The 14,402-nt window shown below is 35.8% G+C and overlaps 1 protein-coding gene across 1 annotated transcript in view; it reads left to right on the top strand.

The window, feature by feature from the left end:
• Window positions 1-14,402, top strand: part of SCAPER (S-phase cyclin A associated protein in the ER) — a 156,728-nt gene that overhangs the window by 59,486 nt on the left and 82,840 nt on the right. The window contains exons 21-22 of the mRNA XM_084293063.1: window positions 7,846-7,982; window positions 13,034-13,099. Of these exons, the coding sequence (XP_084149189.1) occupies window positions 7,846-7,982; window positions 13,034-13,099 (203 nt within the window). The remainder of the gene's footprint in view (window positions 1-7,845; window positions 7,983-13,033; window positions 13,100-14,402) is intronic.

Here is a 14,402-nt window from a genome sequence, read left to right as displayed (position 1 = left end):
ATCTAAAGCACATTCTAATATAGAAATGGAGTGAATAATTAAAATACTGATTTTGAGAAAATGTTGGAATATCTATTAATTTTTGTATGTGTTTCTGTGCATACAAAGCACTTGTCTTAATTCTTATGAATGGTAACAGGTAAATACCTTCTTTATTTTGAATCTTTCCTGTGTTTGGGTTTGTATCATCACTTGTATTATAACAATATTTGATCTCAAACAATTATATTTCAGCATTAATGACTGTCATAGGCTATAACGTTGAAGATGGGAATTTTGCATTTGATATAACTCAATTTACTTCAGCATCTGTTTTCTATATTAAATACTGTCCTAAGCTGTGAGGAAAAAAATGAGACTATTGAGGAGTTTTGTTGAAGCATGTAATAAAATCGTGAAAAAATATTCCTGTGGTAACATGATTTAGAATTGAACCTTAAAAATTTCCTCACAATTTGGCAAATACATCTTTTAAGTGATTATATACAAGTAAGAAACTGTTCTTCCTGGCACTGGTAATAAATATCAAAAACCTTTTAAAATTATATTCTGCAGTTACAGAAAACTGTTTATTTTGAAACAGGTAAAGAAACTCTGCGAGTTAATCCGAAAGATATATATGGGCTTCAGAATAGTTGCTTATAGATTTGATAGAATATATGCCTTACGTAGCTTACAGTTGTACAAAATACTCAGTGTGCTGTTGACTTTTTCATTGAAGTGGTAAATGAATGACATCAATTAAGATGTGATCTAAGTTACTGCAAGTATTTCTTAATAATCTTCCTCATTTGTATTATTTTATTATTGATACGAGAGGAAAACCAAAAAGTGCTGGGAAGTTCTGAAGATCGAATTTCAATAAATAGCTAGTGTCAGATATTTTTCGAGTTGCCTTGGTCTGCAGAAATGGGTTAGAAAACTTACAAGAATGCCTTTTCTTTCCAAACTTGTGAATTCAAGGTTGGAAAGAATACAAAAATAATAAGAATAACTAGTCTTAGGGTATTCTGTCACTTCAGCTTCAGTCCTGGCCAGGACCCAGAAATGCAGATGGTAATGAGAATGAAAAGAAATAGAGAAAAAAAAAATAAACTTTTCAGATTTTAAGAAGGTCATTTTGGCTCATTTTTTGGGGAGGTGGAAGTCCAATAGCCAAATGGGTTTACCACTTATATGAATTGGTTAGCTGACACAAAATGGCAACATAGCTAATGAAGCACTGGGTCATTTTTCATATAAAATGGGCTATACGTTGGTCAGGCTTTGACATGCATGTTGCTGTACAGCAGGATCTAACTGCAGTGCTGGTTTGTGGTAGCACAGGTCCCTCCAGAGCTTACAGAAACCAGCAGAAAATACATGATATACTGTCTGATGATCCTGGCAACTCCTGTCCTTGCCTGACTAGCTTCAGACGGGAGGATTTTCAGCATTTTCTTTCCCTGGCTGCTACTGCTACATATTAGGGAGAATATTGTGCTTCATGAGAGCTACCGTGGAGCAATGTGTGCTCAAGAGAATACAGGATCTTAATTTATGACTGCCCTACAGCAACAAATGCCAGACTATCATTTTTTCTCAGCTTGAGCAAATCCAGATGGCTTACTATAACATTGTCCTACCTACACAATCTCATCCTTGGCAGAATTCATAAGATGACAAGGCTTATTTAAAAAGAAAAGATAGGAAAAATAAGTGTTGGTGTTATGTTCACTCCTAATTTTAGAATGAGCAAACTTTTTTAGGAAGAATTCAGTTTGGAACATCTTCCATCACAATTTAATAGTGCTACTATAAATGTAGTTCATATTTTGGTTGTTTTCCGTAGTTTGGTAAGATTTTACCACTAATTTAAATATACTGACTTAAGATGTGTTTATTGGAAAATGTTTCTTTGTATTCTCTGTTTGCTATTTTTTAATGAAAAGTAGTGTCCCATAGTTTTTGAATACCTTGGTGGTGTTGCTGTGTTAATTTTATCCTTAATCTAAGAACAGGCTTTTTTTCCTGTAATGAAGCGTTTTATGTTATAATCTTCTGATGCTGGAAAACTGTTTAAGTACAGAGCTTACATGCTTTAAGTCAAATTATAACGTACATTGACGCACACAGCTCCAGACGTATGCAGCTTGGACTTGGCATCTCTTCTGCAGCCACATGACAGAATGTAGTCATATCACAGGAAGGGTTACAGTCAATAGGTGAAGCAAAATGAATAGACACAGATGAATATGGAAACATGAAAGAAAACAGTTATTGGCATTCAAGAGGGTAGCTTTTGACTTTTATGGATTATGATTAAGGAATTTTAAGTGAGGGTGTGAAAGAAAAAGTTGAGCAGACTGCAACTTTTTGAGATACCCAGTGTGTGAAGAATGAGAAAACAGAAAACTGGTTATTGGAGAATGTAATGTGGCAGTAATGGGGACAAACACTGTAGGTAATGTAGAGGTTTTTATGAACTGTCTTTCATGTGCAGAGACAGGGTTACGAAAAGGCTTTAGCAAATGAATAGCAGCCTTGACACAGAAGTGTCAAAGAGATTGGGTAGGAAAATTAATTCTTGGAGTTGCTTGTGTTCTGGTTTGACAAATACTGATATATGCAGCATTTCTTCTATCAAGGTCAGACTCATGGGTGGTGTTGCTGTAACCAGGACGCAGACAAGAGTATTGGTCATGTGAATGGGTATTGCAGGAAGAGGGAGTCAATTAGAAAATTTCTTCCCCATCTCTTGTATTTTGGATAGATCACCAAGATTCAGAATCCTGTTTATGGTGTGGTTTTCCTCATCCGGTCTAAAGTGCAGTGTACTCAACTGTGTAATGTCTCACCATTTTGTAGATTTGGTGCAGTGTTCATGGAAAAACTTTTCAATTATGTTTGTTTTGGAGTCTGAAAATTTTACTTGATTTTAGAGAATAATAATAGTAATTCTTTAATCCTTGGACTTGAAGCTTGTCATATAAGGAAGAGATTTAATTTGGTGTATAGAGAAAAGTTTGGTTATAAGAAGTGCTTCATCAACTATAATTTATCATCTTTAAGATAGGAAAAGAACTGGGTAGCTTTTCCTGTTTCAGACAGTTCAATGGGACTAAGCAATAACCAGCAAGAATGTGACTTCATGGGTGACCTTACTAGTTTTAGCTATATTATGGTTTTGGCAACTCAGTTTCTCATGGAGTTTGTAGATGAGGTCCATCTGTTGCATTTGGAAAGTGTCAGGATTCTCAATGAATAGAAGTCAAAACAGTTGAGATGCAGGAAGAGGAGAGGAAAAGCAAAGATGCTTTTGGTAAATAATCTATTTTTATCCTCTGCTGTGTTGAGGCTGCAGTTTTACATGTGCATTTCATGTCAGTTTCTATCACTTTGCTTGTAAATGAAGTAGGTGAAATTTTGTACAGAAAATTTATTTATTTTGTTTTAAAAAGATCTTCAGTGTTATATTAAAACTATTTAAAATCTGTAAGACTCAATTTTTAAAGACCTCAAATACCAGCATGCATCTGTACAGAGTACCATTAAATATCAAATTGTATGTATTTATCAGGTTACTTTTATGTATCATAAGCTTTAACAGTTAGAGAGTCTCCTCCTCAGAAACAGGTACAGTATACTTTAAGGTTTTCAAAAATAGCCTTTAATTTAGGTGAACGCATTCACTAATTCACCACACTGGGGGGAAGTAGCAGGAGCATTTCTACTCTACTGCATTATCAAGGTATCACCATACAAGAATATACAGAGGGAATTGTACAGACCATTGTGAAGAAATATACCAGCATTCAATTCCTCTTTCCCTATTTTGCAGCTGTACGTCACAGTGTAGAACAGACCAACTTTGCCACTTTGTGGTGTAGATTCTTCTAGGTTGATGAAAGTTAATACCTTACTTTGCAGTATAATTGATATCAACGCTGCAAATTAAAGCAGGAGTTATCAAGTATGAAAAATGATGTCAGAAAGCTGATACTTAATGACCATCACAGCTCACTGGTGAGCTGTGGTTCTGTTTTTATTTTTGGAATTAAAAGAAGTTTAGCATTAGTAGTTTTCCTGGGTTAGTCCTATATTCTGCATCATTGTTGAAAGCAAAGCTTTTGAGAATCTGCGTAACTACTGAGATTGTGGTTTCTCGGTTTCTACACCAGCAGAGAAAATAACCTGATTTTGTGGTAGGTGTGAATACAGATCTTAATAGCAAGCTTTCATAAGAGAATTTGCATAATACAGCTTTGCATTTATAATAGCCTAACATCTCCGAAGATTTGATGGTTTACTAGTATCTGAGGGTTTGAGGTAATTAACTATCTGTCAGAACGTGCTCAGCATAGCACAGAATCAGACCAGTAACGTGCATTCATGCGGTCTGGAAACCAAACCCCAGAATGCCTCTATGGTGTGGGTAAATTAGTCTTAATATTTCTTACTGGATTTACTGCTTACTTGTGTAATACTAATTCTAAATAAGTAAAAAGCTTTAAGGAAGAAGTGAATAGATTACCTAGTTATTCTACATTACCTATATTAGAAATGAGAGAAAAATAACCAAAACTCAGTGATGAAATTGTTGCTTAAATAAAAGCATTCAGAAGATGAAGTTAGTTTATTGTCTAAGCAGTGTACTGGCTTGACTCGCTTTCATACACTTAGAGCAATTACTTTTTTGGTACGTTAACTTGTCTGGCCGATGGTTATGCAAATCAAATCACTCATGAACTTAATTTGAAGGGTTGAACACACAGTACTTGAACATGGCTCAGGGGATTTAAAGGCCTTTCTTTTTGCAGATAATGAGTAGGACCTTTGTGATACCTGGGAATAAATATTTCTGCACTGCACCGAAGCACAATATTGGCAGCAGCCATCTTCCCAGACTCAAGTTGTCATTCAATGCTAAGCTATTAGTTATACATGTACTTGTTTCACACCTGAGTAGTGATCTGCCTGCAGTGATAGTCCTGTGCTTTGATCAGTACGCTGAAAAAGTGTTGGGCTTTGTGACACAAGGTGTTATTACTCTAGTCCAACTTTCAGGAGCTGTATGTATGAAGTCTGATGTTAATTCAAACTGCCACACTTTGAAAGCTGAGAACTCTGAGAAACAACCTCACAAAAGTGAGTTCACGTGAACAAAATGGTTTGTAACCACCCTTTGTGCTATTGACAGCAAGACCTCTTTTGGCCCTCCCAGGCTGATAAATGAAATGTGGTTGTTGAATGCTGTGGTTCTCTGTGAGTCTTCTCTGAAGCCACGGATCAGACTGGGAAACAGATCTGAGTGTCTGCTGAGGGATACTACAAGGCTTTGTCTCACTCCTCGTTTCTGCCTGTCAGAAGTCTGATGACAGGTTTGCTGTTGCTCGTGTGTAGCATGAAGAGAGCAAGTTGACTGCACCTGAATGAGGACATTCTGCCCTATTTCTCACATGGTGTCCATTTCAAAGGGCAGTATTAACCTCATTTTGCTCTGGCTGTCACTCAAAGGATACAGCAAATAGTTTGAAGACCTGATGAACAAAAAAATCAGTTTCACTGTTGAACAAAGATATAGAACATTTCTTCTAACGTTCATGATCATTTTTTAAGTGTTTCATCACACCCATAGGATGTGATGTATTTAAACTGCTAGGAAACAACCTTGTGGAGGGGTACCAGTTCAGGGGTGCATGTGAATCCCATCTTGTTAGACTTGTTGAATAAGTGAACACCCTCAAAATGCCAGCAGCTAAGTACTGTGAAGCTTAGTACCTGATTAATATCATAATAGCTTGCTCTGAGAAAGTCTGTTCTTTTCTTAATATTGAAAAACTTGAAACCATCAATTGCCTGTGATGTTTGAGCCTCATGACAAGGTTTATGTTTGTCGTAAGGAAGTTTCAGTCAGTGACTGCTGTTTTCAACTGGGGCATTCATCTCTGAGGAGACAGAAGTAACTTGGAGCTTTATAACCAGCACTGCGTGTTAACGTATGCTTCTCTGAACTGGTTAAGAACTAACTCATCAAATGTTGGGGTGTGTTGCTCTCTTGTAATACTGTGTCATGCTTTAAGGGGGCAGCCTTCTGAGATACCTTAAGAAAGTTTTCCTTGAAGCACTTCTTGCTAAAATGATGTTGATAATATTAGTGGGGAAGAAATGTTTGATCTGACTAACGGGAAAAATTCTTATAAAAGCTTGTTGGACTTGCTGTTTCATGTGACTAATACAGTTTCCATTGAATTACTTGGATAATAAATTGGGGGAAAATACTCAGATATACTGGGAGTTGGACAGGGTAGGCAGTGTAGCCAAGTTAAAGGCACAGTTTCAGAAATTGCTTAGATTTTTATACTTGATTTCTTACGTCTGATATTCATTCGGTATTCATTTTGCATTCATATGATTTAAGATAGAAATTTCAATTACTATTTTGACCAAATATATATCGCTAGGTTATATCATGCTCTAATGCTTTACAAAAACTAAAAGGTCTTTTTCCAAGAAATTTCACAAAGATTTATTTTGTTTTCAACAAGCATAATACTTTCCTGAATCAGTGAAAGGACCAGTGGAAAAAAAAAAGTTTATTTTCTGCAAAATATTGTCTTTAAATTTTTAGCAGTTCAACTTTTACTTTGAATTTCAAGTATACTTTAAAAAAAAAAAAAAAAAAGAATAACGGCTTCTCATTGTGGCACTAATTTTCAAGCGTAAATTATCCTAATAAGCAGTGGTGGCTTATACTTCATAATGTGTTCAGTATTATTTAAAAAAACAAATATAACCCTTGTTATATTAAAATGTAGTAAGTATATTCTAGTAACTGGCATGAAAATATTTGCTTCTTGTTACTTGTAAAAATTAACCTGATAAAATTGGGTTTTGTAGCCACGTATTTTTCAGCTGAAATGGACTAGTTGAGGATGTTGTAGTGGTTTAAGTGGGTCACTTTTAATGTTTATATCTTTAAATCAGTATAAGTTTCTTGCACTGACAAGGATCTGGAGTACACCGTTCAGAAGAGGTTAAGTTAAGTAATGCACATTAAACTGAAAAGTATGTCTAGAAGGACAAGTGTAGAAATTCTTCTGTGTCATTGAAAACTAACTTGATGCATTGAGTGCTTTGAGCAAATTTCTGGCTTGAGGGAACTGAAGAAAAAAAAAGGTATTGAGCAGTTTACCAGTGTTTCTAGAGGTGTTGGGCATGTTTTACATTGTCTAAGTGTGCAGTTTCTGGGCAGCCTGCTGGTCACTGGAATTGTTACAAGGATTCAAGTGTCCATGCATGGGTAGCATAGGTCAATCCAAACTGGGGACAACTCCAGGGGAATAGCTTTTTCAGTTTTTCACATCAACATTAGAAATATTTATTTCTAAAGTAGACTTTGAACTGTATTGGGGTAACCTAGCTTGAAAGTACCTCAGAGTAAACGGGAATAAATGAAGAAGGGTAGTTTCTTGTTTTTAAAAGTATGTGGTCATCCTCAGTTAGGTACTTCTGTTCTAACCTTAGGACAGGCTTTTTCCTATTTTTCTGCAGATAAGGAGTTTAGTTTTGGAGAGTATGTAAAATAGTGAGGTAACTGCATTTTGCAGTTATTGTGCGCCACCTCTTCTTTCAAGTCTTGTTTTTTATCACTTGAAGTTTTTGTAGTTAGCTTGTAATTTTCTTGTGTATTGTTATTTTTCTGGAATATAAATAGAGGAAGTGTTTCTAGTGTTTAAAATTTAGTTTTATATTTATTAATTTTCTTCACCTTTTGTTAAATATTTTCCACTACTTATTTCTGGGAAGATAATCTATAAACACTACCATGTACTGTAAGATTAAATATTTCAATATTTTCTGCAGGAGCACCTGTCATTAAAAAAATACATTGTGGATATTGTGATTGAGAGTTCTCTTCCTGTGGAACCACTGAAAGAAGGAGAGGAAAAGCAAAAAAATAAAAAGAAAGCCAAAAAGTTAAAAGCACGGATGAACTCCAGGTAGTAAAAGCTATTGTTTTTTTGTTTGTTTGTTTATCTGTTTTAAGTTTTATTCTGAACTTTACTTTTTGTCCTTTAGCATGAGTGCCATGGAAGGCTTAAAAAAAGAAAAAATAAGTTATTTGCTTTGGGAGTGTCCTGAAAATAATACCGATGAGCCTAATTTATGGCCACTTTCTCTGATTGAGAAAGAAAACTGAATATCGATCTGGAGCCCTTGGTTTCACCTGTTAAGAGCTTTTCTCATAATTGGATGCCGGTGCCCTGCCAAAACCATAGCATCTTCTAGCATACAATAGCATGTTTAAATTTGTGTAAACCATGCCTATTTTTCTTTCTAGCTATTGATTTTTAAATGAAGTATCAAAGAAAATCAATAGTAATCAACAAATAGAAGTCAGCCTGCTGTAGTGTCAAATCCCATGACTAAATTTAATCATTTTTTGTTGCCTGTCACAACAGAAAGAAAGTTAAAAATATCTTAAAATGGAAAGTGAGTTGTCAGACCTGTAATTTGTTATTAGCTTAAAAAGTGACATCTCCAAATCAGTAAGATATGCAAGATGACATTATATCATGAACTGCAGTGTCAATCTGTAGCTGAGGAGACCCCAACTGAAGTAAATACTTAACTAAATAATATAACGTATTTTTAGATTTATCTCTTAAAAATACTTCTCAGCTGGTAAAGTGTATAGTTACAAATATTCTCTGTATTGTTTTTAAGCAGGAAGCGTTGCAGAGTAGGAAAAAAAAAAGTATAGGTTTTTAGAGCAAAAGTAAAAATGAGTTAGTATATTAATAAAGTCAATAATGATACATTAATTTTCAAAAATACAAAATTTTACAATTTTTATCATTTCTGATTTTTTTTCCTCTTTGGATGATCAAATTTAGTGTCTGAACTTCACATTTGAACACACTGTTGAATTTGGATAATACGTTCTTGCAGGTTTCTAATTTCTCAGGGTGGATTTTTATTCATGTTACCTGTTGAATTAATGCAGGTATTGGGTCCAATTTTAATTGTTTCTCAAGACCTACTTCTGTTGAATTTAGTCAAAGGTTTGTCAGACCTAGGAGTAACAGTTCAAATAATAGTTTGTTATTGGCACTGGGTGTTGAAAAAGGGTTTTGGAACATTTTGAATTCTGATGTTTCAGACTGCTGGGTGAGTCAGCATAGCTGTCATAAAAATTTTAATTAAAGCAGACATCATTTTACAAAGATGTACTAATGAGAAATACAGTGGATGTTTCAAAATCTAGGAGGAATTAAATTGGAGAGACATGAAATTTACATTTTTTAAGCTTGTTTTTAGTTGACTAAAGAGTGACTTGACTTTTCATTGCTCTCCTTGAAGAGAACATTAAATTGACGATTTCACCATGAAACTTATGTATACTATGTAACATTGACAAAAAAGCTTACTAATAAAGATGTCCAGTAGCAAAATGGAACAAAGTTTGTTCTATTTAAAACAAAAAAATGATGAGGAAAAATAAAATCCATTTAGGAGATTAATTTTAACCATGCGAGGCCTGCCAGTCTTCTACAGTTAGTATAATTGACAGTTGAGTAATAGTAATAGGCCTAGTAATGACAACTACGGCCTTGGATGTTTGGAGGTTTGCTGTAATCAGAAAATGATAAAGCGTTATGTTATGTACTGCTGCAGCCTCACTTGAAGTACTGCGTGCAGGTTTGGGCACTACAATATAAGAACGACCTAAAACTATTACAGAGCTTCCAATGGAGGGCTGCAAGGCTGGTGAAGGGCCTAGAGTGCAAGGCCTGTGAAGAATGCCTGAGGCCCCTTGGCTTGCTCAGCCCAGAGCAGAGCAGGCCAAGGGGAGGCCTCATGGCGGCCTGCAGCCCCCTCGTGAGGGGAGTGAAGGGGCAGGCGCTGAGCTCTGCTCTCTGGGGACAGCAACAGGACCTGAAGGAACAGCATGGAGCTGGGACAGGGGAGGGCGAGGCTGGATATTGGGAAAAGGTTCTTCAGTGAGAGCGTTGTCGGGCACTGGAACAGAAACCCAGGGAGGGACATGGTCACAGCACCAAGCCTGCTGGAGTTCAAGGAGCATTTTGATAAGGCCCTCAAACATAAGGTTTGATTTTGGGGTGGGCCTGTGTGGAGCCAGGAGCTGTACTTAGTGATCCTTGTGGGTCCCTTCCGTTTGGGATATTATATGATTGTTAAAGCAGTTAAAGTAATGATCTCACAATTACAATATGAAACGCTAAATTAAATAATTTAGAGTATGTCTACTATGTTTCTGCTCAGCAATCTGAACAGTAATACAAGCAGATTGCTGGGAGTTACTGTACAAAATCAACTGAGACCTTAAATGGAATATATGAAGTCCCTAATAATTTATTGTGGGTGGTTATCTATAAGCTGTGTTTTAGCACATATTTGCAACTATTCCTCTTCTTCTAAAGAAGTAGTGGTAACAAACCCTCCTATACCTGATGGCTTGAAATTACACATTCATTTCCGTTCCAAGGAAGCTGTGATATTTAAAATTTGAAATAACTAACTGCATTAAAATAGGTCCTGTTTCTCTCCTGAGTTTCTTGCTCCTAAATCAATATAACAATATGAAAGCTACAAAGGGCAAAGGTGAATGAGGGAACAAATTGTCATCACTGGGTTATTAGATATGTTGAGAAGTTTTGTTAGTCTTATTAATAATATTTATAACCCTAAGCTGTTAAACTGATGCCATAGTAACAACTGATATATAGCTAAATAAATTATCTCAGGTTAACACGCATGTGCTGCTATGAGAAGAATATTTTGGTGCCTGCATGGCAAACTGAGGCCTGCTGAAACCTAACCCCCAGCAACAGAGGTGGAGTTACCAAGTAGGAAGTGCATACAGTTGAGATAAGCTCTGCAATGGATTTAAAGCACTTCTGTCATGTTCTTTGGTAACAGATATTTTAGGTGATTATTCATGTTTGACTGACTCGTCTGTACAAAACTCAAAGATAAAATATGTTGTTTCTGGCTAAGAGACAGGAAGGAAGGCAAAAGGTTAATAAGGGAATCTCACCTCCATGTTTAATACTAAATTCACTTGTGATTAATAGCTTTATTAATGATCCACAAATCAGAACTAGTACTAATGTAACAGTATTTGCATGTGGCAGAAGCTGTTTAGGTTAAGCAAGCTGAGGGAAAATTTGAGTAGCTTTGGAAAACTTGATCTTGGGTGAAGAGAGAATATAAAGAAGTGTGGAGTATATGTATCTGAGAGAAATAGTGAACTATTTCTGAAACTTTTAGGTTTTAAATGAGCACTCTCAACCCTAGGAACAAAATGACTGTTACTTACAGATTAGTAAAGACGTTTGAACAGTTGCAGTTACAGCCAAAATCAAAATGTCATGTTGCTGTGTTATGTTGATGATTTTTTTTCTAAAAATGACGTAGAACATTGTCTCACCTAGCTGAAAGGACCTTGATAAAGTAGAAAAATACAGGAAAAGATTATGAGGTTACAAAAAAAAAAAGCTTTCATGAAGAGAAGTTGAAAAGACAAAAAGGCTGGGAATGTTTATTTTAAGAAGTTTTGAGGAAAGACCTGATACAATAGTAAATGAAATCAATGCTTAGGATTTATTAGGAGTTAAATCTTTACTAAATTGGTGTTTTGTAGTGGAGCAATAAAACACATTTCCCATTGGAAGCCATTGGCAAAATCTTGGATTCGGAAAACAAACCACCAAGAAAAGAAAACAGTTGGATGTTTGTAAAGCTAGCAAGAATGCCAACTAACAATGGTTAATGTTCAAAATACTTAGGAAATTAATACTAAACAGCGTTTTTATGGGTCAAAGTTGACCTGAAGCGGATGTTTTCTGCTTCTGTCTTGAGGGACTTTTGGCACCTTCCTCTGGGGATTCTTATGGGTGCCACTGGTAGAGACAAATCACGTATCTGGTTTAGTCCAGCATGACAGTGAGGTTTCCTTCAGGTGTGGGTACAGCTTGCCAAAGTCCTGACTTGTGAAGAGTTTTCCCAGCTGTGAATGAGGTGCTACTCATTCATCTGAGAACAGAACCTCAACAGACTTGAACAGCAGTTCTGCCTTAAGGCTCTAGAGGTCTGTGTTGTATCTGTGAGGTCTTCATTTCAGAAAAAAAATTGAAAGAGCAATTTCAATGGATCAAATGTTTTTAACATCCAGATGCTTTTAGTGTCTGCTGGATGTTTTTTCACAAGGCTCTGGCTCTGAAATTTTATTTTTTCCCATGTCACTGTGGTGTGTGGTTTAGTTTTACTTCATGAAGTTGGGGGGATGTTATAAAGTGTTACAGGATTACCACTCCAAGTCCTGTTTTGGTTGATGAGCTGATGATGATTTTCACCTGCTAGTTTAGGCTGGTTGCAGTCAAAACAAGTGGTGAAAAAGAAGTCCTGTCTCTGTCTTCCTGCATTTTGGCATATGGCCAGTGTAAATAAGATTTTAAGTGTCTAAACAGGTATGTGATTATAGGTCCTGTTTCCATTTCTAACAGTAAAAGAGCCGTTAGTGGAAGTATTTATTTCTGTGCTGTATGCCCAACAAGGTTCATACCGTTATAAAATGGACATTAATTTCATTAAAAATACCTCTATAGCTGTAAATAAAACAAATAATTTGTTAATTATAATGTCTGTGTTGTAGTATTCTGATCTACACCACCTGTCTAAATTACTAATATTTTCATTAGATGAATGAGTTAATTTTATAATGAAGTAGGTTTCTACAGTTCTTTCCCTGTTATTGTATATGGTGTTTTAACATTTGTCACCATACTGAAGGTCAAATTAAATCCACCATTTGTGTACTAATGTTATAGTAAATAGTATTAATAAATATTAGTTGTTAGTGACTAGTAGTTAAACATCTGTATGCATTATGGTAAGGCAGAATTGTCAGAAATGGCATGACTTATTATGAAACAGAAAAATTGCAAAGGCTAGAATTATCTTGCTGATATTCCATACGGTATGCTTTAGATGATAGTCAATAAATGATTAATATTTCTTCCTCCAGGGCAAAGGAATATGAGAGTTTGATGGAAGCAAAAAATGCCGTCTCCGATTCCCCATTTAAAGCCAAGTAAGCATTTTACTTTACGTATTTTAGACTTTTTTTTTCCCTGTCTGTAGCAGAAGTGCTTCTGAAATTTCCAGTGGAGTGTGGTAAGGTTCCCATTCAATATGGGATGTACTGTCATATTGAATTACAGATAATTCCTAACATGAAAGGTCAGATGTTATAAATGCCTTTTTTTTTTTTCTGGAGGCACTGTATATCTTAAACCATGTAAGATACAATAGAAAGAGAGCATACATTATCTCTTTATTACCTAGAAGCAAGAAGGACTTAGTACTTAGTACTCTTCAACCAGCTTAGTACTCTTCAACACGGATTGTGAAAGTTCAGTACTGGAATTATGGAACTGAAAAATTTATGTGTTACCTCCCTTTGGTCAGAAACAAAGGTTCATATGGTGAACCCAGGTATTTTAGTGCACAGGTGTCTTAATCTGACATTGAGCTTTGTAAAGAGTAGACTATTTATTGTCAAAGATAAGGCACAGATGAAGGCAGTGGATGGTAAAATTAAAACAAGCAATTATCACTGGCAGATTTCTCTTCCTTAGGATGAAACTGAAAATTAGTCAGCCTTTTCTGTGTGATTGCATTGAAGCTGTTTGGCAAAAGATGCAGAATATTTGGATTCCAAAAAGTTCTTGACAAGTTTTTTCTTGCCAAAGGTTTTAGAGGAATCTGTATAGCTGTGGTGTAAGTAGGAATCAGTTCAAAAACTGAAAAGAAGTGGAGATGCCTGATCAGTCTTTGCCAAATAGGGAGGTTACTGGTAGAATTCAGCAGTCGTACAATGTTCAACGTAGTCACAAGGACTTGGACCAGAGGGCAAACAGTGAGATGGCACGGTTTAACCACTTTGTGAAGATACTCAGGATAATAGGGACAAGAGCTGATACTGACTAATAATTTTGAAGAGAGACAGTAACAAAGCAGTAAAGCAGCAGGTGAAATTCACTGTATATGAAGGGCTACACAGTGTCGGGGACACAGGAACTCAATGCTACCTTCACATATAAACTGATGGGCTTTGAACTTACGGAAGTGATACATAGTTCCAAGAAAATACTAGCTCCGTACTCCTAGCAGTTAAAGCAAATCCTTTGTTAAAATTATTTAGACAGGTGCAAAAACAAAATAAAGAATGTCATTATGTACAAATCATCTACATCTTTTGAATGCCATGTGCATTTCTGCTGCTTTATCTCAGAAGGGATATACTGGAATTGTTGAGAATTCACAGAGAGAAAGAAAGGAAACAATAACTTCTGGTATAACTTCTCTGTTAGGGACTAAGTACTTCTCATTCT

This window comes from Netta rufina, assembly GCF_964035555.1.
Source record: "Netta rufina genome assembly, chromosome: 11".
NCBI lineage: Eukaryota > Metazoa > Chordata > Aves > Anseriformes > Anatidae > Netta > Netta rufina.
Note: the sequence above shows the minus strand (reverse complement) of the source record. Positions and strands in the feature narration are given on the sequence as shown.